Raw genomic sequence first — 27,561 nt, 5'->3', positions numbered from 1 at the left:
GAAAATTTTGAGACGGGCCCCCACCGTGCCTGAGTCCGCTTGTAAAGCCCCAGCGTCATGCTGAAGACTTGGCAGAAGCGGGGGAGGGCTTCTGCTCCTGGGAAGAGGCTGCCTGGTGCAGTCTTTTTCCTCTTCCTCTGCCCCGGGGCAGAAATGAGTGGCCTTTTGCTCGCTTGTTCTTATAGGAACGAAAGGACTGAGTTTGAAAAGACGGTGTCTTTTTCTGCTGAGAGGTGACCTGGGGTAAAAAGGTGGACTTTCCAGCCGTTGCCGTGGCCACCAGGTCTGATAGACCGACCCCAAATAACTCCTCCCTGCTCTATAGTTAATAAAATACTGTCCCTATCCAGGGTATCAATATTTTCAGTCAGGGAATCCGACCAAGCCACTCCAGCGCTGCACATCCAGGCTGAGGCGATTGCTGGTCGCAGTATAACACCAGTATGTGTGTATATACCTTTTAGGATATTTTCCAGCCTTCTATCAGCTGGTTCCTTGAGGGCGGCCGTATCAGGAGACGGTAACGCCACTTGTTTTGATAAGCGTGTGAGCGCCTTATGTACCCTAGGGGGTGTTTCCCAACGTGCCCTAACCTCTGGCGGGAAAGGGTATAGTGCCAATAATTTGTTAGAAATCAGCAGTTTTTTATCGGGGGAAACCCACGCTTTATCACACACCTCATTTAATTCCTCTGATTCAGGAAAAACTACTGGTAGTTTTTTCACACCCCACATAATACCCTTTTTTGTGGTACTTGTAGTGTCAGAAATGTTCAATGCCTCCTTCATTGCCGTGATCATGTAACGTGTGGCCCTACTGGACATTACGTTTGTCTCCTCACCGTCGACACTGGATTCAGTATCCGTGTCTGGGTCTGTGTCGACCATCTGAGGTAACGGGCGTTTTAGCGCCCCTGACGGTGTCTGAGACGCCTGAACAGGCACTAACTGATTTGCCGGCTGTCTCATGTCGTCAATAGTTTTTTGTAAAGTGCTGACATTGTCACGTAATTCTTTAAATACGACCATCCAGTCAGATGTCGACTCCCTAGGGGGTGACATCACTAACACAGGCAATTGCTCTGCTTCCACATCATTTTCCTCCTCCTACATGTCGACACAATCGTACCGACACCCAGCACACACACAGGGAATGCTCTGATAGAGGACAGAACCCCACTAGCCCTTTGGGGAGACAGAGGGAGAGTTTGCCAGCACACACCAGAGCGCTATATATATGCAGGGATAACCTTATATAAGTGTTACTCCCTGTTATAGCTGCTGTATTATATATTAGCTGCCAATAGTGCCCCCCCCCCCTCTCTTGTTTTACCCTGATTCTTGTAGCAGGACTGCAGGGGAGAGTCAGGGAGCCGTCCTACCAGCGGAGCTGTGAGGGAAAATGGCGCTTGTGTGCTGAGGAGATAGGCTCCGCCCCCTTCTCGGCGGCCTTTTCTCCCGCTTTTTTCAGGAAAACTGGCAGGGGTTAAATGCATCCATATAGCCTAGGAGCTATATGTGATGCATTTCTTTAGCCATATAAGGTTTTTATAGTGTTTTATTGCGTCTCAGGGCGCTCCCCCCCAGCGCCCTGCACCCTCAGTGACCGGAGTGTGAAGTGTGCTGAGAGCAATGGCGCACAGCTGCAGTGCTGTGCGCTACCTTATTTGAAGACAAGAACGTCTAATGCCGCCGCTTTCTCCGGACCTCTTCGCTCTTCTGGCTCTGTAAGGGGGCCGGCGGCGCGGCTCCGGGACCCATCCAGGCTGAACCTGTGATCGTCCCTCTGGAGCTAATGTCCAGTAGCCAAGAAGCCCAATCCACTCTGCACGCAGGTGAGTTCGCTTCTTCTCCCCTTAGTCCCACGATGCAGTGAGCCTGTTGCCAGCAGTACTAACTGAAAATAAAAAACCTATTTAAACTTTTACTTCTAAGCAGCTCAGGAGAGCCACCCACCCTTCTCGTTCGGGCACAAAAATCTAACTGAGGCTTGGAGGAGGGTCATAGGGGGAGGAGCCAGTGCACACCAGCTAGTCTAAAGCTTTTACTTTTGTGCCCAGTCTCCTGCGGAGCCGCTATTCCCCCATGGTCCTTACGGAAGTCCCAGCATCCACTAGGACGTCAGAGAAATATAGTTATACTGCGCCTAATTTGTGCCCCCCCCCCCCCCCCCCCCCCTCTCTTTTTTACCCTTTTCTGTAGTGCAGGACTGCAGGGGAGAGCCAGGGAGCTTCCTTCCAGCGAAGCTGTGAGGGAAAAATGGCGCCAGTGTGCTGAGGGAGATGGCTCCGCCCCTTTTTCGGCGGGCTTTCTCCCGCTAATGTAAAAGTTCTGGCAGGGGTTAAAAAGCACCTATATAGCCCCTGGGGCTATATATGGTGCCAGTTTGCCAGCCAAGGTGTTAGAATTGCTGCTCAGGGCGCCCCCCCCCCAGCGCCCTGCACCCATCAGTGACCGCAGTGTGTGGTGTGCATGAGGAGCAATGGCGCAAAGCTGCAGTGCTGTGCGCAACCTTGGAGAAGACAGAAGTCTTCAGCCGCCGATTTTCTGGACCACCTTCTTGCTTCTGGCTCTGTAAGGGGGACGGCGGCGCGGCTCCGGGAACGGACAACAAGGTCGGGTCCTGTGTTCGATCCCTCTGGAGCCAATGGTGTCCAGTAGCCTAAGAAGCCCAAGCTACCACCACTTAGGTAGGTTCGCTTCTTCTTCCCTTAGTCCCTCGATGCAGTGAGCCTGTTGCCAGCAGGTCTCACTGAAAATAAAAAACCTAAACTATACTTTCTTTCTAGGAGCTCAGGAGAGCCCCTAGTGTGCATCCAGCTCGGCCGGGCACAGAAATCTGAGGCTTGGAGGAGGGTCATAGGGGGAGGAGCCAGTGCACACCAGGTAGTCCTAAATCTTTCTTAGAGTGCCCAGTCTCCTGCGGAGCCCGTCTATTCCCCATGGTCCTTACGGAGTTCCCAGCATCCACTAGGACGTTAGAGAAATACGGGGGACAAAAAGCGTAGGGGTCCCCCATATTTTTTAACACCAGCATCGGGCTCCACTAGTCAGAGAGATAATGCCACAGCTGTGGGACACTTTTATATCGGTCCCTGCGGCCGTGGCATTAAATCACTAACTAGTCACCTCTGGCCGGGGTACCCTGGAGGAGTGGGGACCCCTTAAATCAAGGGGTCCCCCCCTCCAGCCACCCAAGGGCCAGGGGTGAAGCCCGAGGCTGTCCCCCCCATCCAAGGGCTGCGGATAGGGGGCTGATAGCCAAGTGACAAAATAAAGAGTATTGTTTTTTGTAGCAGAACTACAAGTCCCAGCAAGCCTCCCCCGCAAGCTGGTCAGCGGATGACCGCGAGTAACCTCACCGCTGACCGCAAAGTTCCCACCATTGAAGATAATGGAGCGACATATGCTATGCGCCGTCTGACAGCTCAGACGCGCACAGCCAATCAGGAGAGTGCCACGACGTGGCGCTCCTCGATTGGCTGAAGGGACCCTCTGTGACAGGAGTCACGTGGGGTCCCGGCATTCGGGGAAAGGGGTCCCATGTGTAAACATGGGACCCCTTTCAGTGTGTGGTCCGGGTAAATGCGTTTTCTTTTTTTGCCAAGTACGTGGATTACAAAAAAGAAGACGACAGATCTACACTGGATTTTGTGAGTATAATTTTATTTTCAGGTACACCGTGGATTCTACGTGGAGAAGTGGACCGAGTCGGCGTGTGAACATAGGTAAGTATGTGTGTGTCGGCATGCATGTATGTAATAAAGTTTTACTTTCACGATGTGCGTGTACTGTTTTTATTTGGGTATTTTTTTTGCAGTAGAACTACAGGTACCAGTGGGCCCGTTTTCCCCCCGCATGCTGGTACTGGTGGTTCTCCAAGTACCAGCTTGCGGGGGAGGCTTGCTGGGACTTATAGTTCTGCTGCAAAAAACAATATTCTTTTATTTGACACAAGGCTATCAGCCCCCCATCCGCATCCCTTGGATGGGGGGGGGGGGTGGGACAGCCTCGGCTTCACCCCAGGCCCTTGGGTGGCTGGAGGGAACCCCTTGATTTAAGGGGTCCCCACTCCTCCAGGGTACCCCGGCCAGGGGTGACTAGTTAGTGATTTAATGCCACGGCCGCAGGGACCGATATAAAAGTGTCCCCCGGCTGTGGCATTATCTCTCTGACTAGTGGAGCCCGGTGCTGGTGTTAAAAATACGGGGGACCCCTACGCTTTTTGTACCCCGTATTTTTTGCACCAGGACCGGACGCAGAGCCCGGTGCTGGTTGTAAAATTACGGGGGATCCCCTGTCAATTTCCCCCCCGTATTTTTACAACCAGGACCGGCTCAAAGAGCCCGAGGCTGGTTATGCTTAGGAGAGGGGGACCCCACGCATTTTTTTCTTGATTTTTAACCCATTCCCACCCCTTCCCACTGAAAAACATGCTCTGATCTCTCCATATTATTTTAGTCAGTTAAAAAAAAAAATAAGAATTTACTTACCGATAATTCTATTTCTCGTAGTCCGTAGTGGATGCTGGGGACTCCGTCAGGACCATGGGGAATAGCGGCTCCGCAGGAGACAGGGCACAAAAGTAAAAGCTTTAGGATCAGGTGGTGTGCACTGGCTCCTCCCCCTATGACCCTCCTCCAAGCCTCAGTTAGGATACTGTGCCCGGACGAGCTTACACAATAAGGAAGGACTTTGAATCCCGGGTAAGACTCATACCAGCCACACCAATCACACTGTACAACCTGTGATCTGAACCCAGTTAACAGCATGATAACAGCGGAGCCTCTGAAAAGATGGCTCACAACAATAATAACCCGATTTTTGTAACAATAACTATGTACAAGTATTGCAGACAATCCGCACTTGGGATGGGCGCCCAGCATTCACTACGGACTACGAGAAATAGAATTATCGGTAAGTAAATTCTTATTTTCTCTGACGTCCTAAGTGGATGCTGGGGACTCCGTCAGGACCATGGGGTTATACCAAAGCTCCCAAACGGGCAGGAGAGTGCGGATGACTCTGCAGCACCGAATGAGAGAACGCCAGGTCCTCCTCAGCCAGGGTATCAAATTTGTAGAATTTTTCAAACGTGTTTGCCCCTGACCAAGTAGCAGCTCGGCAAAGTTGTAAAGCCGAGACCCCTCGGGCAGCCGCCCAAGATGAGCCCACCTTCCTTGTGGAATGGGCATTTACATATTTTGGCTGTGGCAGGCCTGCCACAGAATGTGCAAGCTGAATTGTACTACACATCCAACTAGCAATCGTCTGCTTAGAAGCAAGAGCACCCAGTTTGTTGGGTGCATACAGGATAACAGCAAGTCAGTTTTCCTGACTCCAGCCGTCCTGGAACCTATATTTTCAGGGCCCTGACAACATCCAGCAACTTGGAGTCCTCCAAGTCCCTAGTAGCCGCAGGTACCACAATAAGCTGGTTCAGGTGAAACGCTGACACCACCTTAGGGAGAAACTGGGGACGAGTCCGCAGCTCTGCCCTGTCCGAATGGACAATCAGATATGGGCTTTTGTGAGACAAAGCCGCCAATTCTGACACTCGCCTCGCCGAGGCCAGGGCCAACAGCATGGTCACTTTCCATGTGAGATATTTCAAATCCACAGATTTGAGCGGTTTAAACCAATGTGATTTGAGGAATCCCAGAACTACGTTGAGATCCCACAGTGCCACTGGAGGCACAAAAGGGGGTTGTATATGCAGTACTCCCTTGACAAACATCTGGACTTCAGGAACTGAAGCCAATTCTTTTTGGAAGAAAATCGACAGGGCCGAAATTTGAACCTTAATGGACCCCAATTTGAGGCCCATAGACACTCCTGTTTGTAGGAAATGCAGGAATCGACCGAGTTGAAATTCCTCCGTGGGGGCCTTCCTGGCCTCACACCATGCAACATATTTTCGCCAATGCGGTGATAATGTTGTGCGGTCACCTCCTTCCTGGCTCTGACCAGGGTAGGGATGACCTCTTCCGGAATGCCTTTTTCCCTTAGGATCCGGCGTTCAACCGCCATGCCGTCAAACGCAGCCGCGGTAAGTCTTGGAACAGACATGATCCTTGCTGAAGCAAGTCCCTTCTTAGTATCTCTTGAAGTTCCAGGTACCAAGTCCTTCTTGGCCAATCCGGAGCCACGAGTATAGTTCTTACTCCTCTTACCAGAGCGTCCCAGCTATTGCCTGAGGGTCTCTTGACCTGGCGCAATACCTGTCCAGATTTTTGTTCAGACGGGACGCCATCTTCCTGCTGAAGAAGTCTGCTTCCCAGTTGTCCACTCCCGGAATGAACACCGCTGACAGTGTTATCACATGATTTTTCGCCCAGCGAAGAATCCTTGCTGCCATTGCCCTCCTGCTTCTTGTGCCGCCCTGTCTGTTTACGTGGGCGACTGCCGTGATGTTGTCCGACTGGATCAGCACCGGTTGACTTTGAAGCAGAGGTCTTCCTAGGCTCAGAGCATTGTAAATTGCCCTTAGCTCCAGTATATTTATGTGGAGAGAAGTCTCCAGACTTGACCACACTCCTTGGAAATTTCTTCCCTGTGTGACTGCTCCCCAGCCTCTCAGGCTGGCATCCGTGGTCACCAGAACCCAGTCCTGAATGCCGAATGTGCTGCCCTCTAGTAGATGAGCACTCTGCAGCCACCACAGAAGAGACACCCTTGTCCTTGGAGACAGGATTATCCGCTGATGCATCTGAAGATGCGATCCGGACCATTCGTCCAGCAGATCCCACTGAAAAATTCTTGCGTGAAATCTGCCGAATGGAATCGCTTCGTAAGAAGCCACCATTTTTCCCAGGACTCTTGTGCATTGATGCACTGACACTTGGCCTGGTTTTAGGAGGTTTCTGACTAGCTCGGATAACTCCCTGGCTTTCTCCTCCAGGAGAAACACCTTTTTCTGGACTGTGTCCATAATCATCCCTAAGAACAGCAGACGTGTCGTCGGAAACAGCTGCGATTTTGGAATATTTAGAATCCACCCCTGCTGTCGTAGAACTACTTGAGATAGTGCTACTCCGACCTCCAACTGTTCTCTGGACCTTGCCCTTATCAGGAGATCGTCCAAGTAAGGGATAATTAAGACGCCTTTTCTTTGAAGAAGAATCATCATTTCGGTCATTACCTTGGTAAAGACCCGGGGTGCCGTGGACAATCCAAATGGCGTCTGAAACTGATAGTGACAGTTCTGTACCACGAACCTGAGGTACCCTTGGTGAGAAGGGCAAATTGGGACATGGAGGTAAGCATCCTTGATGTCCAGGGACACCATATAGTCCCCTTCTTCCTGGTTCGCTATCACTGCTCTGAGTGACTCTATCTTGATTTGAACCTTTGTATGTAAGTGTTCAAAGATTTCAGATTTAGAATAGGTCTCACCGAGCCGTCTGGCTTCAGTACCACAATATAGTGTGGAATAATACCCCTTTCCTTGTTGTAGGAGGGGTACTTTGATTATCACCTGCTGGGAATACAGCTTGTGAATTGTTTCCAATACTGCCTCCCTGTCGGAGGGAGACGTTGGTAAAGCAGACTTCAGGAACCTGCGAGGGGGAGACGTCTCGAATCTCCAATCTGTACCCCTGGGATACTACTTGTAGGATCCAGGGGTCCACTTGCGAGTGAGCCCACTGCGCGCTGAAACTCTTGAGACGACCCCCCACCGCACCTGAGTCAGCTTGTACGGCCCCAGCGTCATGCTGAGGACTTGGCAGAAGCGGTGGAGGGCTTCTGTTCCTGGGAAGGGGCTGCCTGCTGCAGTCTTCTTCCCTTTCCTCTATCCCTGCGCAGATATGACTGGCCTTTTGCCCGCTTGCCCTTATGGGGACGAAAGGACTGAGGCTGAAAAGACGGTGTCTTTTTCTGCTGAGATGTGACTTGGGGTAAAAAAGGTGGATTTCTCAGCTGTTGCCGTGGCCACCAGGTCCGATGGACCGACCCCAAATAACTCCTCCCCTTTATACGGCAATACTTCCATGTGCCGTTTGGAATCTGCATCACCTGACCACTGTCGTGTCCATAAACATCTTCTGGCAGATATGGACATCGCACTTACTCTTGATGCCAGAGTGCAAATATCCCTCTGTGCATCTCGCATATATAGAAATGCATCCTTTAAATGCTCTATAGTCAATAAAATACTGTCCCTGTCAAGGGTATCAATATTTTCAGTCAGGGAATCCGACCAAGCCACCCCAGCGCTGCACATCCAGGCTGAGGCGATCGCTGGTCGCAGTATAACACCAGTATGTGTGTATATACTTTTTAGGATATTTTCCAGCCTCCTATCAGCTGGCTCTTTGAGGGCGGCCGTATCTGGAGACGGTAACGCCACTTGTTTTGATAAGCGTGTGAGCGCCTTATCCACCCTAAGGGGTGTTTCCCAACGCGCCCTAACTTCTGGCGGGAAAGGGTATAACGCCAATAATTTTCTATCGGGGGAAACCCACGCATCATCACACACTTCATTTAATTTATCTGATTCAGGAAAAACTACAGGTAGTTTTTTCACACCCCACATAATACCCTTTTTTGTGGTACTTGTAGTATCAGAAATATGTAACACCTCCTTCATTGCCCTTAACATGTAACGTGTGGCCCTAATGGAAAATAGGTTTGTTTCTTCACCGTCGACACTGGAGTCAGTGTCCGTGTCTGTGTCTGTGTCGACCGACTGAGGTAAATGGGCGTTTTAAAGCCCCTGACGGTGTTTGAGACGCCTGGACAGGTACTAATTGGTTTGCCGGCCGTCTCATGTCGTCAACCGACCTTGCAGCGTGTTGACATTATCACGTAATTCCCTAAATAAGCCATCCATTCCGGTGTCGACTCCCTAGAGAGTGACATCACCATTACAGGCAATTGCTCCGCCTCCTCACCAACATCGTCCTCATACATGTCGACACACACGTACCGACACACAGCACACACACAGGGAATGCTCTGATAGAGGACAGGACCCCACTAGCCCTTTGGGGAGACAGAGGGAGAGTTTGCCAGCACACACCAAAACGCTATAATTATACAGGGACAACCTTATATAAGTGTTTTCCCTTATAGCATCTTAATATATAATAATATCGCCAAATAAGTGCCCCCCCTCTCTGTTTTAACCCTGTTTCTGTAGTGCAGTGCAGGGGAGAGCGTGGGAGCCTTCCTAGCAGCGGAGCTGTGTAGGAAAATGGCGCTGTGTGCTGAGGAGAATAGGCCCTGCCCCCTTTTCGGCGGGCTTCTTCTCCCGTTTTTCTGACAACCTGGCAGGGGTTAAATACATCCATATAGCCCCAGAGGCTATATGTGATGTATTTTTAGCCAGCATAGGTACTTTCATTGCTGCCCAGGGCGCCCCCCCCAGCGCCCTGCACCCTCAGTGACCGTTGGTGTGAAGTGTGCTGAGAGCAATGGCGCACAGCTGCAGTGCTGTGCGCTACCTCATGAAGACTGAGAAGTCTTCAGCCGCCGATTTCTGGACCTCTTCTCTCTTCAGCATCTGCAAGGGGGTCGGCGGCGCGGCTCCGGTGACCCATCCAGGCTGTACCTGTGATCGTCCCTCTGGAGCTAGTGTCCAGTAGCCTAAGAAGCCAATCCATCCTGCACGCAGGTGAGTTCACTTCTTCTCCCCTAAGTCCCTCGTTGCAGTGAGCCTGTTGCCAGCAGGACTCACTGAAAATAAAAAACCTAACAAAACTTTTACTCTAAGCAGCTCTTTAGGAGAGCCACCTAGATTGCACCCTTCTCGGCCGGGCACAAAAACCTAACTTAACCTAACTGAGGCTTGGAGGAGGGTCATAGGGGGAGGAGCCAGTGCACACCACCTGATCCTAAAGCTTTTACTTTTGTGCCCTGTCTCCTGCGGAGCCGCTATTCCCCATGGTCCTGACGGAGTCCCCAGCATCCACTTAGGACGTCAGAGAAATATATATTCTTTAAAAAAATATATAAATAATACTTGTGTCTCCTAATAGACAAACCAAGTACATAATCCATTCTAATATAAATAGATATGCTATTAGCAATAAAAAAACACACAAAAAAACATGTTTTTAAAAATTTTTATTAGATTCCGCCAGCAAAGTGAGGCGGAATGAAACTGACGAAATTACTGTCGAAAAGCACTGTTGTCGAATCGACATTCTTCAATTGAATATACTTTTGTCGAAAAGCCGCATTTTAACCATTGCAGACATGTCGAATTTGACAACTGTCGAATTGCAAAAAGTCGAATTTGAAACTGCCGTTTTTTTGTCGAAAAGTACTGTTGCATTGTCAAAAAAATTTTGTGTCGAAAATGCCCCGTTTTTCGACATTTGCGGCAATTCGACCGCAATTGCATATACCCCTTTATGTCAATTGCAAAAAGTTGTTATTGCTACTAAATTTCAGCGTCAATTAAACCTTCCTTCATAAACCACAGTTCACACACAATATAGAGAACAAAACTTTAACAGCAGACAAGTGGCTTAAAATAACATGATAAACAGTCATTATAGCAACAGGTAATCGTCAGGTTGAAGAAAAGCAGCACAGCATCATCACAGCAAACAAAGTGGATGTTATTACCTGCTCGTAGTTCAGACGCTGAGCTTCAGAGATCTCTTTCGGTTTTGCATCTAAAATATAGTCACCTGTGAAGGGGGGTAAAAAAAAAATCCACTAATTATAATCACACATCTGAAAGTTGAAAAGCAAACCTTACCACTTTCTGCAAAATGCCACAAAATATTCTCAGGGAAAAAAAATGAAATCTTATAGGAAAATGACCGATTTTCTAATTGGGAAAACAAAATACCATTTCATTGTCACAGTATGTATTTAGAAAATTCTTACTATAAGATTTTATTGATATCAGAATTGCCAAATACTCTTGTGATTTACAGCACCCTAATCTACAACTAATTCAACTGCTTTGAGACTTCAAACGTACACAAGCATCCATACCCCTGTGATAGAGGGGACACATGTAATTGCAGTGTAACAAGGATATTATTTCTGTTCTTGGAGTAATCCATAAAAGGACTGCAGAGACTGAAACAATAACAAGTTAGAACATTTTAAAACACAACCTGGGGTGCAGAGACTTTTTAAAGGATATTGACATGTCAACAGTTTGAGGTAATAAGTTGGGTTGTCATAACAAGACACTGGCTAGAATTGAGACAAAATTCCCATCTGCCAATAGACTGTTTCACTCACTGTATGTGGCTCACTAGAGTAAGAGAAGGGTTTTCTGTATTATAAGGACAGGTCCATGTAAGCAATCAAAAGTGCCTGTGTTGCAAACTACTTCCTAGGAGACATACAGATATGCACACAAAGCACTGCTATTCAGAAAGCCATGTTGTGCTCTACACTTGCCGTAAATCACACAATGCCCATAAGGGGAGCAATGTAGATATGACATCCCACAAGTGTCTCCTTCCAAATAGAAGTAACGTATTTGTATCTGTATAAGAACTTTTAGGTAGGAGTTAAAAAATGGGATTTTAAATTACCTACCGGTAAATCTTTTTCTCCTAGTCTGTAGATGATACTGGGGTCCATTTAGTACCATGGGATATACACGGGTCCACTAGGAGCCATGGGCACTTTAAGAATTTGATAGTGTGGGCTGGCTCCTACCTCTATGCCCCTCCTACCAGACTCAGTCTAGAAAACCGTGCCCGAGGAGACGGACATATTTTGAGAGAAGGATAGATAAGGATAGTGGTGAGATTCCGAATCAGCACACACACAACAAGAGGAAAGCCAAGCTAACCAGTAACAGCAACGGCTGAACCAACATTGCTTAACCAAGTAATAGTGCAGGAAGAACGAAGCACTGGGCGGGCGCCCAGTATCCTCTACAGACTACAAGAAAAGAATTTACCGGTAGGTAATTAAAAATAAGATTTTACTCACCGGTAAATCTATTTCTCGTAGTCCGTAGTGGATGCTGGGAACTCCGTAAGGACCATGGGGAACAGACGGGCTCCGCAGGAGACTGGGCACTCTAAAAGAAAGATTAGGTACTATCTGGTGTGCACTGGCTCCTCCCACTATGACCCTCCTCCAGACCTCAGTTAGGATACTGTGCCCGGAAGAGCTGACACAATAAGGAAGGATTTTGAATCCCGGGTAAGACTCATACCAGCCACACCAATCACACCGTATAACTCGTGATACTACACCCAGTTAACAGTATGAAATATAACTGAGCCTCTCACCAGATGGCTCAACAATAACCCTTAGTTAGGCAATAACTACATACAAGTATTGCAGACAATCCGCACTTGGGATGGGCGCCCAGCATCCACTACGGACTACGAGAAATAGATTTACCGGTGAGTAAAATCTTATTTTCTCTAACGTCCTAGTGGATGCTGGGAACTCCGTAAGGACCATGGGGATTATACCAAAGCTCCCAAACGGGCGGGAGAGTGCGGATGACTCTGCAGCACCGAATGAGAGAACTCAAGGTCCTCCTCAGCCAGGGTATCAATTTTGTAGAATTTAGCAAACGTGTTTGCCCCTGACCAAGTTGCAGCTCGGCAAAATTGTAAAGCCGAGACCCCTCGGGCAGCCGCCCAAGATGAGCCCACTTTCCTCGTGCTACAAATTCAGCGAGCAATAGTCTGCTTAGAAGCAGGAGCACCTATTTTGTTGGGTGCCTACAGGATAAAAAGCGAGTCAGTTTTCCTGACTCCAGCCGTCCTGGAAATATAAATTTTTAAGGCCCTGACTACGTCCAGTAACTTGGAATCTTCCAAGTCCCTAGTAGCCGCAGGCACTACAATAGGTTGGTTCAAGTGAAAAGCTGATACCACCTTAGGAAGAAACTGGGGACGAGTCCTCAATTCTGCCCTATCCATATGGAAAATCAGATAAGGGCTTTTACATGACAAAGCCGCCAATTCTGACACACGCCTGGCCGAAGCCAAGGCCAACAACATGACCACTTTCCACGTGAGATATTTCAAATCCACAGTTTTAAGTGGCTCAAACCAATGTGATCTTAAGAAACTCAACACCACGTTGAGATCCCAAGGTGCCACAGGAGGCACAAAAGGGGGCTGAATATGTAGCACTCCCTTTACAAATGTCTGAACTCCAGGCAGTGAAGCCAGTTCTTTCTGGAAGAAAATCGACAGAGCCGAAATCTGGACCTTAATGGAACCCAATTTTAGGCCCATAGTCACCCCTGACTGTAGGAAGTGCAGAAAACGACCAAGCTGAAATTCCTCTGTTGGGGCCTTCCTGGCCTCACACCACGCAACATATTTTCGCCAAATACGGTGATAATGGTTTGCGGTTACTTCTTTCCTGGCTTTTATCAGCGTAGGAATGACTTCTTCCGGAATGCCCTTTTCCTTTAGGATCCGGAATTCAACCGCCATGCCGTCAAACGCAGCCACGGTAAGTCTTGGAACAGACAGGGCCCCTGCTGTAGCAGATCCTGTCTGAGCGGTAGAGGCCATGGGTCCTCTGATATCATTTCTTGAAGTTCTGGGTACCAAGCTCTTCTTGGCCCATCCGGAACCACGAGTATCGTTCTTACTCCTCGTTTTCTTATTATTCTCAGTACCTTTGGTATGAGAGGCAGAGGAGGGAATACATAAACCGACTGGTACACCCACGGTGTCACTAGAGCGTCCACAGCTATTGCCTGAGGGTCCCTTGACCTGGCGCAATATCTAGTTTTTTGTTTAGGCAGGACTCCATCATGTCCACCTGTGGCCTTTCCCAACGGTTTACCAACAGTTGGAAGACTTCTGGATGAAGTCCCCACTCTCCCGGGTGTAGGTCGTGTCTGCTGAGGAAGTCTGCTTCCCAGTTGTCCACTCCCGGAATGAACACTGCTGACAGTGCTAAGACGTGATTTTCCGCCCATCGGAGAATCCTTGTGGCTTCTGCCATCGCCATCCTGCTTCTTGTGCCGCCCTGTCGGTTTACATGGGCGACTGCCGTGATGTTGTCTGATTGGATCAGTACCGGCTGGTTTTGAAGCAGAGGCCTTGCCAGACTTAGGGCATTGTAAATGGCCCTCAGTTCCAGAATATTTATGTGTAGGGACGACTCCTGACTTGACCAAATTCCTTGGAAATTTCTTCCCTGTGTGACTGCCCCCCAGCCTCGAAGGCTGGCATCCGTGGTTACCAGGACCCAGTCCTGTATGCCGAATCTGCGGCCCTCTTGAAGAGGAGCACTCTGCAGCCACCACAGTAGAGATACCCTGGTCCTTGGAGACAGGTTTATCAGCCGATGCATCTGAAGATGCGATCCCAACCACTTGTCCAAGAGGTCCCACTGAAAGGTTCTTGCATGGAACCTGCCGAATGGAATTTTGCTTCATAAGAAGCTACCAATTTTCCCAGGACTCGTGTGCAGTGATGCACCGATACCTGTTTTGGTTTCAGGAGGTCTCTGACTAGAGATGACAGCTCCATGGCTTTCTCCTGCGGGAGAAACACTTTTTTTCTGTTCTGTGTCCAGAACCATCCCCAGGAACAGTAGGCGTGTGGTAGGAACCAGCTGTGACTTTGGAATGTATAGAATCCATCCATGCTGTTGTAGCACTTCCCGAGATAGTGCTACTCCGACCAACAACTGCTCCTTGGACCTCACCTTTATAAGGAGATCGTCCAAGTACGGGATATTTAAAACTCCCTTTTTTCGAAGGAGTATCATCATTTCTGCCATTACCTTGGTAAAGACCCTCGGTGCCGTGGACAGTCCAAACGGCAGTGTTTGGAATTGGTAATGGCAATCCTGTACCACAAATCTGAGGTACTCCTGGTGAGGATGGTAAATGGGGACATGCAGGTAAGCATCCTTGATGTCCAGGGATACCATGTAATCCCCCTCCTCCAGGCTTGCAATAACCGCCCTGAGCGATTCCATCTTGAACTTGAATTTTTTTATGTATGTGTTCAAGGATTTCAAATTTAAAATGGGTCTCACCGAACCGTCCGGTTTCGGTACCACAAACAGTGTGGAATAGTAACCCCGTCCTTGTTGAAGTAGGGGCACCTTGACTATCACCTGCTGGGAATACAGCTTGTGAATTGCCTCTAGCACAGCCTCCCTGCCTGAGGGAGTTGTCGGCAAGGCAGATTTGAGTAAATGGCGGGGGGGAGACGCCTCGAATTCCAGCTTGTACCCCTGAGATACTACTTGAAGGATCCAGGGATCCACCTGTGAGCGAGCCCACTGATCGCTGAAATTTTTGAGGCGGCCCCCCACCGTACCTGGCTACGCCTGTGGAGCCCCCGCATCATGCGGTGGACTCAGAGGAAGCGGGGGAAGAATTTTGATTCTGGGAACTGGCTGACTGGTGCAGCTTTTTCCCTCTTCCCTCGTCTCTGTGCAGAAAGGAAGCGCCTTTGACCCGCTTGCTTTTCTGAAGCCGAAAGGACTGTACCTGATAATACAGTGCTTTCTTAGGCTGTGAGGAAACCTGAGGTAACAATTTTTCTTCCCAGCTGTTGCTGTGGATACGAGGTCCCAGAGACCATCCCCAAACAATTCCTCACCCTTATAAGGCTCTATGTGCCTTTTAAAGTCAGCATCACCTGTCCAGTGTCGGGTCTCTAATACCCTCCTGACAGAATGGACATTGCATTAATTCTGGATGCCAGCTGGCAAAATATCCCTCTGTGCATCCCTCATATATAAGACGACGTCTTATGTTCGCAAAATAGTATCCCTGTTTGACAGGGTTACAGACCACGCTGCAGCAGCACTATCTGCAGGTCTCAGTCTAGTACCTGAGTGTGTAAATACAGACTTCAGGATAGCCTCCTGCTTTTTATCAGCAGGTACCTTCAAAGTGGCCGTATCCTAAGACGGCAGTGCCACCTTTTTTGACAAACGTGTCAGCGCCTTATCCACCCTAGGGGATATCTCCCAGCGTAACTTATCCTCTGGCGGGAAAGGGTACGCCATCAGTAACTTTTTAGAAATTACCAGTTTCTTATCGAGGGAACCCACGCTTTTTCACACTTCATTCACTCATTTGATGGGGGAACAAAACACTGCCTGCTTTTTCTCCCCAAACATAAAACCCTTTTTTAGTGGTACTTGGGTTAATGTCAGAAATGAGTAACACATTTTTTATTGCCGGGATCATGTAACGGATGTTCCTAGTGGATTGTGTATATGTCTCACCCTCGTCGACACTGGAGTCAGACTCCGTGTCGACATCTGTGTCTGCCATCTGAGGGAGCGGGCGTTTTTGAGCCCCTGATGGCCTTTGAGACGCATGGGCAGGCGCGGGCTGAGAAGCCGGCTGTCCCGTAGCTGTTACGTCATCCAGCCTTTTATGTAAGGAGTTGACAATGTCGGTTTATACCTTCCACCTATCCATCCACTCTGGTGTCGGCCCCACAGGGGGCGACATCACATTTATCGGCATCTGCTCTGCCATCACATAAGCCTCCTCATCAAACGTGTCGACACAGCCGTACCGACACACCGCACACACACACACAGGGAATGCTCTGACTGAGGACAGGACCCCACACAGCCCTTTGGGGAGACAGAGAGAGAGAGTATGCCAGCACACACCAGAGCGCTATATAATTTTGGGATTAACACTATATTGAGTGAATTTTTCCCAATAGCTGCTTGTATATACAATATTGCGCCTAAATTTTGTGCCCTCCCTCTCTTTTTAACCCTTTGAGCTTGAAAACTACAGGGGAGAGCCTGGGAAACTGTCTTCCAGCTGCACTGTGAAGAGAAAATGGCGCCAGTGTGCTGAGGGAGAAGCCCCGCCCCTTTTTCAACTGACTTTCTCACGCTTTTTCTGGAATACTGGCAGGGGTAATTTTACATCTATATAGCCTCTAGGACTATATATGATGTAGATTTGCCAGCCAAGGTGTCATATAATGCCCTCAGGGCGCCCTGCACCCTCAGTGACCGGAGTGTGAAGTGTGCATGAGGAGCAATGGCGCACAGCTGCAGTGCTGTGCGCTACCTTGGTGAAGACCGAAGTCTTCTGCCGCCGATTTTCCGGACCTCTTCTTGCTTCTGGCTCTGTAAGGGGGACGGCGGCGCAGCTCCGGGAACGAACACCAAGGCCGGTTCCATGCGGTCGATCCCTCTGGAGCTAATGGTGTCCAGTAGCCTAAGAAGCCCAAGCTAGCTGCAAGCAGGTAGGTTCGCTTCTTCTCCCCTTAGTCCCTCGATGCAGTGAGCCTGTTGCCAGCAGGTCTCACTGTAAAATAAAAAACCTAAAATAAACTTTCTTTCTAGGAGCTCAGGAGAGCCCATAGTGTGCATCCAGCTCGGCCGGGCACAGAAATCTAACTGAGGTCTGGAGGAGGGTCATAGTGGGAGGAGCCAGTGCACACCAGATAGTACCTAATCTTTCTTTTAGAGTGCCCAGTCTCCCGCGGAGCCCGTCTATTCCCCATGGTCCTTACGGAGTTCCCAGCATCCACTAGGACGTTAGAGAAATCCTATTTTCTCTTACGTCCTAGAGGATACTGGGGTCCATTTAGTACCATGGGGATGTACCAAAGCTCCCAAACCGGGTGCGAGAGTGCTGAGGTTCCTGCAGAACTGATTGACCAAACTGAAGGTCCTCAGAGACCAAAGTATCGAACTTGTAGAACTTAGCAAACATGTTCGAACCTGACCAAGTAGCTGCTCGGCAGAGCTGTAAAGCAGAGACACCCCGGGCAGCCGCCCAGGAAGAACCCACCGACCTAGTAGAGTGGGCCTGTACAGATTTTGGACATGGCAAACTTGCCAAGGAATAAGCATGCTGGATAGTAAGCCTGATCCAGCGTGCAATTGTATGCTTTGAAGCAGGACACCCAATCTTATTGGGATCATAAAGAACAAACAGTGAGTTCGTCTTTCTGTGATGAGCTGTTCTTTTCACATACACCTATGTTAGAGTCAAATATAGTTCTAATAAATATTTAAAATGCCAGCATTAATATATGCTGCGGACGCAAGACGCATCTTATTACCATATACGATAAAAGTGCGCTGTACATCGCAAACACTACATCCCTTAAGAGAAATCAAGTACACGCACACATTGTCAGAGTTCCAACGCTCATGTATATATTTGATATTAAAAATAAGATTTTACTCACCGGTAAATCTATTTCTCGTAGTCCGTAGTGGATGCTGGGGACTCCGTAAGGACCATGGGGAATAGACGGGCTCCGCAGGAGACTGGGCACTCTAAGAAAGATTTAGTACTACTGGTGTGCACTGGCTCCTCCCTCTATGCCCCTCCTCCAGACCTCAGTTAAGGAAACTGTGCCGGAAGAGCTGACATTACAAGGAAAGGATTTTGGAATCCAGGGTAAGACTCATACCAGCCACACCAATCACACCGTATAACTTGTGATAAACTTACCCAGTCAACAGTATGAACAACAACAGAGCATCAAACAATGGATGCCAACATAACATAACCCTTTATTAAGCAATAACTATATACACGTATTGAAGAAAGTCCGCACTTGGGACAGGCGCCCAGCATCCACTACGGACTACGAGAAATAGATTTACCGGTGAGTAAAATCTTATTTTCTCTAACGTCCTAGTGGATGCTGGAGACTCCGTAAGGACCATGGGGATTATACCAAAGCTCCCAAACGGGCGGGAGAGTGCGGATGACTCTGCAGCACCGAATGGGCAAACACAAGGTCCTCCTCAGCCAGGGTATCAAACTTGTAGAACTTAGCAAATGTGTTTGAACCCGACCAAGTAGCTTCTCGGCAAAGCTGTAATGCCGAGACCCCTCGGGCAGCCGCATAAGAAGAGCCCACTTTCCTTGTGGAATGGGCTTTTACTGATTTTGGATGCGGCAATCCAGCCGCAGAATGAGCCTGCTGAATCGTGTTACAGATCCAGCGAGCAATGGTTTGCTTTGAAGCAGGAGCACCCAGCTTGTTGGATGCATACAGGATAAACAGCGAGTCAGTCTTCCTGACTCCAGCTGTCCTGGCTACATAGATCTTCAAAGCCCTGACTACATCAAGCAACTTGGAATCCTCCAAGTCACGAGTAGCCGCAGGCACCACAATAGGTTGGTTCAAATGAAAAGATGACACCACCTTCGGCAGAAATTGCGGACGAGTCCGTAATTCTGCCCTGTCCATATGGAAAACCAGATAGGGGCTTTTACATGACAAAGCCGCCAATTCTGACACATGCCTAGCCGAAGCTAAGGCCAATAGCATGACCACCTTCCACGTGAGATACTTTAGCTCCACGGTCTTAAGTGGCTCAAACCAGGAAACCCAACACCACGTTGAGATCCCAAGGTGCCACTGGTGGCACAAAAGGGGGCTGAATATGCAGCACTCCCTTAACAAACGTCTGAACTTCAGGAAGAGAAGCCAGTTCCTTTTGAAAGAAAATGGATAGGGCCGAAATCTGGACCTTTATGGACCCCAACATCAAGCCCATAGTCACTCCAGACTGTAGGAAGTGCAGGAACCGGCCCAGCTGGAATTCCTCTGTAGGGGCCTTCCTGGCCTCACACCAGGCAACATATTTTCGCCATATACGGTGATAAGTGTTTTGCCGTCACGTCCTTCCTAGCCTTTATCAGCGTAGGAATAACTTCATCCGGAATGCCTTTTTCCGCTAGGATCCTGCGTTCAACCGCCATGCCGTCAAACGCAGCCGCGGTAAGTCTTGGAACAGACAGAGCTAGGGAGGCCAATCCCGGGCCGTTTTTTCAATCCCGGGATTCGGGATTGAAAAACGGTCAATCAATCCCGGGATTCCCGGGATCCCGGGATTACAGTAGGGATTAGAGAAAATTGTAGAAAGCAGGGCTGAAGGGAGTGTGTAGGTAGCGGGAGCGGGAGGTAGGGAGTGTGTAGGTAGCGGTGCGGGAGGTAGGGAGGGTGTAGGTAGCGGTGCGGGAGGTAGGGAGGGTGTAGTAGGTAGCGGTGCGGGACTCAGTCAGGACAGAGGGTGTAGGTCGCGGCAGGGAGGGAGGAAGGCTGCACGGAGGGGATGTGCAGAAAAATCCCGTGAATCCCGGGATTGGATGCTCCAATCCCGGGATTCAAATCCCGGCATTTTTGGGCCCAAATCCCGGGATCCCGCCGATCCCGGGATTGGCCTCCCTAGACAGGGCCCCTGTTGCAACAGGTCCTGTCTGAGAGGCAGAGGCCATGGGTCCTCTGTGAGCATTTCTTGCAGTTCCGGGTACCAAGTCCTTCTTGGCCAATCCGGAACATTGAGTATTATTCTCACTCCTCTTTTTCTTACGATTCTCAGCACCTTGGGTATGAGAGGAAGAGGAGGAAACACATAGACCGACTGGAACACCCACGGTGTTACTAGTGCGTCCACAGCTATCGCCTGAGGGTCTCTTGACCTGGCGCAATACCTTTGTAGCTTTTTGTTGAGACGGGATGCCATCATGTCCACCTGTGGCAGTTCCCCTCGTTTTGTAATCTGAGTGAAGACTTCATGATGAAGTCCCCACTCTTCCGGGTGCCTGCTGAGGAAGTCTGCTTCCCAGTTGTCCACTCCTGGAATGAACACTGCTGACAGTGCTTGCACGTGATTCTCCGCCCAACGAAGAATCCTGGTGACTTCCGCCATCGCCACTCTGCTTCTTGTGCCGCCCTGGCGGTTTACATGAGCCACTGCGGTGATGTTGTCTGACTGAATCAGCACCGGTTGGTTGCGAAGCAGAGGCTCCGCTTGACTCAGGGCGTTGTACATGGCCCTTAGTTCCAGGATATTTATGTGCAGACAAGCCTCCTGACTTGACCACAACCCTTGGAAGTTTCTTCCCTGAGTGACTGCCCCCCATCCTCGGAGGCTCGCATCCGTGGTCACCAGGACCCAGTCCTGTATGCCGAACCTGCGGCCCTCGAGAAGGTGTGCACTCTGCAGCCACCACAGAAGAGAAACCCTGGCCCTCGGGGACAGGGTGATCAGCCGATGCATCTGAAGATGCGATCCGGACCACTTGTCCAACAGATCCCACTGAAAGATCCTCGCATGGAACCTGCCGAAGGGAATGGCTTTGTACGATGCCACCATCTTTCCCAGGACTCGCGTGCAGTGATGCACCGAGACCTGTTTCGGTTTTAAGAGGTCTCTGACTAGAGTCACGAGCTCCTGAGCCTTCTCCGCCGGGAGAAACACCTTCTTCTGGTCTGTGTCCAGAATCATGCCCAGAAAGGGCAGACGCGTCGTAGGAATCAGCTGCGACTTTGGGATATTCAGAATAGAGCCATGCTGCTGCAACACTTCCTGAGAGTGTGCTACGCTGATCTGGAATTGGTAATGACAGTCCTGTACCACAAATCTGAGGTACTCCTGATGAGGTGGATAAATTGGGACATGCAAGTAAGCATCCTTGATGTCCAGAGACACCATAAAATCCCCCTCTTCCAGGCTTGCAATGACTGCTCTGAGCGATTCCATTTTGAACTTGAATCTTTTCAGATAAATGTTAAATTCAATATGGGTCTGACCGAACCGTCCGGTTTCGGTACCACAAACATTGTGGAATAGTATCCCCTTCCCTGTTGAAGGAGGGGAACCTTTACCACCACCTGCTGGAGATATAACTTGTGAATTGCCGCTAACACTACTTCCCTTTCCATGGGGGAAGCTGGCAGGGCCGATTTCAGGTAACGGTGAGGGGGCATCACTTTGAATTCCAGCTTGTATCCCTGAGACATAATGTGTATAGCCCAGGGATCCACCTGTGAGCGAACCCACTGGTGGCTGAAATTTCGGAGAGGCGCCCCCACCGCTCCTGGCTCCACCTGTGGAGCCCCAGCGTCATGCGGTGGATTTAGTGGAAGCCGGGGAGGACTTCTGTTCCTGGGAACTAGCTGTATGGTGCAGCTTCTTTCCTCTACCCCTGCCTCTGGCAAGAAAGGATGCACCTCTGACCTTCTTGCTTCTTTGTGATCGAGAGGACTGCATTTGGTAATACGGTGCTTTCTTAGGCTGTGAGGGAATATATGGCAAAAAATTTGACTTCCCAGCCGTAGCTGTGGAAACTAGGTCAGAGAGACCGTCCCCAAACAATTCCTCACCCTTGTAAGGTAAAACCTCCATGTGCTTTTTGGAGTCGGCATCACCTGTCCATTGCCGAGTCCACAGGACCCTTCTGGCAGAAATTGACATTGCATTTATTCTAGAGCCCAGTAGGCAAATGTCCCTCTGGGCATCCCTCATATATAGGACAGCGTCTTTCATATGCCCCAGGGTCAGTAAAATGGTATCCTTGTCTAAGGTATCCAGTTCCTCAGACAGATTATCTGTCCATGCTGCTACAGCACTACACATCCAGGCCGACGCAATCGCCGGCCTCAGTAGAGTACCTGAATGTGTATAAACAGACTTCAGGATACTTTCCTGCTTCCTATCGGCAGGATCCTTTAGGGAGGCCGTATCCTGTGACGGCAGGGCCACCTTCTTAGATAAGCGTGTCAGAGCTTTATCTACCCTAGGGGAGGATTCCTAGCGCATCCTGTCCGTTGGCGGGAAAGGGTACGCCATAAGTAACCTTTTGGAAATCAGCACTTTCCTATCGGGGGAATCCCACGCTTTTTCACATAACTCATTTAACTCATGTGAAGGGGGAAAAGTCACCTCTTGCTTTTTCTCCCCATACATATAAACCCTCTTGTCAGGGACAGGGTTTACCTCTGATATGTGCAATACATCCTTCATTGCTATAATCATGTAGCGGATGGCTTTAGCCATTTTAGGCTGCAATTTTGCATCATCGTCATCGACACTGGAGTCAGAATCCGTATCGATATCTGTGTCAACTATTTTGGATAGTGGGCGCTTCTGAGACCCTGACGGCCTCTACGCTGTAGGATCAGGCATGGGCTGAGACCCCGACTGTCCCAAGGCATCAGCTTTATCCAACCTTTTATGCAAGGAGTTTACATTATCATTTAACACCTTCCACATATTCAACCAATCAGGTGTCGGCGCCGTCGGCGGAGACACGTCATTCATCTGCACTTGCTTTGCCTCCACATAGCCCTCCTCGTCAAACATGTCGACACACGCATACCGACACACCACAGACACAGGGGATGCTCTATATGAGGACAGGACCCCCACAAGGCCTTTTGGAGAGACAGAGAGAGAGTATGCCAGCACACACCCCAGCGCTATATGACCCAGGAATCACACAGTAACTTAGTGTTTACCCAGTAGCTGCTGTATATATGATTAATGCGCTAAATTTATGTGCCCCCCCCTCTCTTTTTACCCTCTTTCTACGGTGAGTCTGCAGGGGAGAGCTTGGGGAGCTTCCTCTCAGCGGAGCTGTGGAGAGAAAATGGCACTGGTGAGTGCTGAGGAAGAAGGCCCCGCCCCCTCAGCGGCAGGCTTCTGTCCCGCGATTTTGTGTAAAATTAATGGCGGGGGCTCATGCATATTACAGTGCCCAGCTGTATATATGCTGCTTTTTTGCCAGGAGGTAATCAATTGCTGCCCAGGGCGCCCCCCCCCCTGCGCCCTACAGTGACCGGAGTGTGTGGGTTAGTGTGGGCGCAATGGCGCACAGCTGCAGTGCTGTGCGCTACCTCATATGAAGACAGGAGTCTTCTGCCGCCGATTTTGACGTCTTCTTGCTTCAACCTGCCGGCTTCTGTCTTCTTGCTCTGCGAGGGGGACGGCGGCGCGGCTCCGGGGACGGACGACCAAGGTTAGGTTCCTGTGTTCGATCCCTCTGGAGCTAATGGTGTCCAGTAGCCTAAGAAGCGCAACCTAGCCGCAGTTAGTAGGTTTGCTTCTCTCCCCTCAGTCCCATGTAGCAGAGAGTCTGTTGCCAGCAGAAGCTCTCTGAAAATAAAAAACCTAACTAAAATACTTTCTTATTAGCAAGCTCAGGAGAGCTCACTAAAATGCACCCAGCTCTGTCCGGGCACAGATTCTAACTGAGGTCTGGAGGAGGGGCATAGAGGGAGGAGCCAGTGCACACCAGTAGTACTAAATCTTTCTTAGAGTGCCCAGTCTCCTGCGGAGCCCGTCTATTCCCCATGGTCCTTACGGAGTCCCCAGCATCCACTAGGACGTTAGAGAAAGGATATGTATACAATATATCACATGTACAGTATATATCATTCAGTTATAATGTTACAATTACACAGGAAGCAGATAGATACAAACAAAGCAATACATCACCCTGTCCCACGCTCACTACGCTCCATCTCACAGAAAAACAGAACTTGTCTCTGGGATCAGCTATACACTGTGAATATTGGGGGGAGTACAGGTCTGGGACTGAGGCTTCTGTTATTGGTCCAGGGGAGGGAACTTTCTCATTCATGATGTGTCATTGGTCAGTTCATATGCAAGCAACGTCCAGCCTTGAAGAAGCAGGATGTGTTTTGTTCTAATAAGAGTGACTTTAGCTTTCATACATTTAATCATAACTAATTGTTGCAATGAGCTACAATTGTTGCAATGATTATTTTGACAACAAGCATGACATGTTTATCTTGTTCCGTTCCATTAATACATATACATGATGTTATACTCCATTATATAATTTAACACATTATAAAGTTTGTTGTTTGACATGTTTAATTTATGTGTGGTATGAAATATGTGTTCAATATATCTTTGTGGCGTGTCTGTGTGAATGCGTATGCTACCATATATCGCTGTGCACGCTGCATGTATTCGCACAGACAGCGACTCATCCGTGTGGCATTTCTATGTTTTCTGTATTTTATATTGTAATATTCTATGTTTTCTGTATGTAATATTGTAATATTCCGAGTTCAGCTCTGTCCTCATGGAAAATTAAAATAGGGACTTATGTGAGACAAGGCCCCCAGCTCAGACACACGCCTTGCTGAAGCCCAGGCCAACAGTGTGACTGTCTTCCATGTAAAATATTTTACGTCCATCTTCTGTAACGGTTCAAACCAGTCAGATTGGAGGAACTGCAGCACCACACTGAGATCCCAAGGTGCTGTGGGAGGCACAAAGGGTGGTTGGATGTGCATAACAACTTTCAAGAACGTCTGGACCTCAGGGAGAGAAGCCAATTGTTTCTGAAAGAAAATGGACAAAGCTGAAATCTGGACTTTTATGGAGACCAGACGCAGGCCTGCATCCACGCCTGCCAGCAGAAAAAGCAGGAAACGTCCCAGATGAAAATCCATGGCAGAATAATTTCTGCTCTCACACCAAGAGACGTATTTCTTCCAAATATGATGGTAATGCTTAGACGTTACCCCCTTCCTGGCTTGGATCATAGTCGGGATAACCCTGTTAGGGATCCTTCTTCCTGGCTAGAATCAGACGTTCAACTTCCATGCCTTCAAACGTAGCCGCGGTAAGTCCTGATAGGCGAACGGGCCCTGTAGCAGAAGATCCTCGCGAAGAGGTAGAGGCCACGGATCTTCAAGGAGCATCTCCAGAATTTCCGCGTACCAGGCCCTTCTTGGCCAGTCCGGAGCAATGAGTATTGCTTGACCCTTTTCCCTTTTAGAATTCTTGGGATCAGAGGAAGTGGAGGAAACACGTACACATCTGATAGACCCATGGAGTTGTCAGAGCGTCTATCGCCACTGCCTGTGGGTCTCTCGACCTGGAACAATGCCGCCTGAGCTTCTTGCTGAGACGAGAAGCCATCATGTCGATCTGTGGATATCCCCATTGACTTGTCAAACACCTGAACACTTCAGGGTGAAGTCCCCACTCCCCCGGGTGCAGGTCGTGTCTGCTAAGGAAGTCTGCTTCCCAGTTGCATACTCCCGGAATGAAGACCGCTGACAACACCACAGCATTTCTTTATGCCCAGAGGAGAATTCTTGACACCTCTGCTCTGCTTTTTTTTCCGCCCTGTCGGTTTATGTACGTTACTGCAGTCGCATTGTCCGACTGGACCTGAATTGCCCGATCTTGTAGATGATGTGAGGCCTGCAGAAGGGCGTTGTATATGGCCCTGAGTTCCAGAATGTTGATCGGAAGGATGACTTCCTGACTTGACCATCTTCCCTGAAACTGCACCCTCTGAGTGACTGCTCCCCAACCTCCGAGGCTTGAGTCTGTGGTTAACAGAATCCAGTTCTGAATTCCGAAACTCCGTCCTGCGACGAGGCGAGAAGACTGTAGCCACCACAGAAGGGAGATCCTGGCATTTGGCGACAGACGGATCATCTGGTGTATGTGAAGATGCGATCCAGACCATTTGTCCAACAGATCGAGCTGGAAGGGTCTTGCGTGAAACCTTCCGTATTGAAGAGCCTCGTAAGAGGCCACCATTTTCCCCAGAATGCGAATGCACAGATGCACCAACACCCGGGTTGGCTTCAGGACATCCCGAACCATCGACTGGATTACCAATGCCTTTTCCAATGGAAGAAACACCTTTTGTGATTCCGTGTCCAGTATAATTCCCAGGAATGGGAGCCTCCGTGTTAGTTTTAGGTGAGATTTCAGAATGCACCCGTGATCCTGGAGGAGTTTGGATGAGAGAGCAATGCTGACCAGTAACCTCTCCCTGGATGGCGCTTTTATCAGGAGATCGTCCAGGTACGGGATTATGTTCACTCCGTGTTTGCGGAGGAGAAACATCATCTCTGCCATCACCTTGGTGAACACCCTCGGTGCCATGGAGAGACCAAATGGCAGGGCCTGGAACTGGTAGTGATAGTTCTGCAGTGCAAACCACACAGACGGCCAGATTGGAATATTAAGGTATGCATCCTTGATATCCAGAGACACTAGGAATTCCCCCTTCTCCAGACCAGAGGTCACCGCTCTCAGAAACTCCATCTTGAATTTGAACAGTTGTAAGTACGAGTTCAAAGACTTGAGGTTCAGAATCGGTCTTACCGAATCGTCCGGCTTTGGTACTACGAACAAGCTGGAATAGTACCCCTTGTTTAGTAGATGAGGTGGACCTGGAACAATGACCTGAGTCTGTACCAGTTTTTGGATGGCATGCTGTAAAGTCATACTTGCCTCTTGTGAAACTGGCAAGCCTGATTTGAAGAATCTGTGAGGTGGGAGCTTTTGGAACTCCAGTCTGTAGCCCTGGGAAATAAGATCTATGACCCAGGGATCCTAGCACAAATTTGACCAGATCCAACTGAAGAATTATAGTCGGGCTCCCACCTGACAGCCTTCCAGGCATGCTGAAGTCTTCGAGGAAGCAGAGCCTGAGCTCTGTTCCTGAGAACCTGCAGTTAATGGTTTGCGTGGTTTACCTCTTGCGCCGCTGGAGGATGTAGAAGCACCTCTGGATTTGCCCTTGAACTTGGCTGTCCGAAAGGACTGTAACTTAGAAGCTAAATAAGTCTTCTTAGTTGGGGGGGCTGTGGAAAGAAGATACATAGACTTACCCGCAGTAACTGTGGAGATCCATTTGTCTAGTTTATCTCCAAACATGGCCTCTCCTGTGAATGGTCGGCCTTCCAGGCATTTCCTGGAAACCACTTCAGCAATCCACTGGAGTAGCCACAAGTCCCTGTGTGCCGACACTGCCATAGTGGTGGTACGTGCGTTAAGCACGCCTATTTCCATTATGGCTTCCACCATAAAGTTCGCAGAGTCCTGTATATGCTGCAGGAGT

At 49.3% G+C, this 27,561-nt stretch overlaps 1 protein-coding gene across 1 annotated transcript in view; it reads right to left on the bottom strand.

Annotated features, from left to right (window-relative positions):
* MINDY2 (MINDY lysine 48 deubiquitinase 2) overlaps positions 1 to 27,561 on the bottom strand; it is a 353,927-nt gene that overhangs the window by 197,893 nt on the left and 128,473 nt on the right. The window contains 1 exon segment of the mRNA XM_063926174.1: positions 10,575 to 10,639. Coding sequence (XP_063782244.1) covers positions 10,575 to 10,639 — 65 coding nt within the window.

This window comes from Pseudophryne corroboree, chromosome 6, assembly GCF_028390025.1.
Source record: "Pseudophryne corroboree isolate aPseCor3 chromosome 6, aPseCor3.hap2, whole genome shotgun sequence".
NCBI lineage: Eukaryota > Metazoa > Chordata > Amphibia > Anura > Myobatrachidae > Pseudophryne > Pseudophryne corroboree.
Note: the sequence above shows the minus strand (reverse complement) of the source record. Positions and strands in the feature narration are given on the sequence as shown.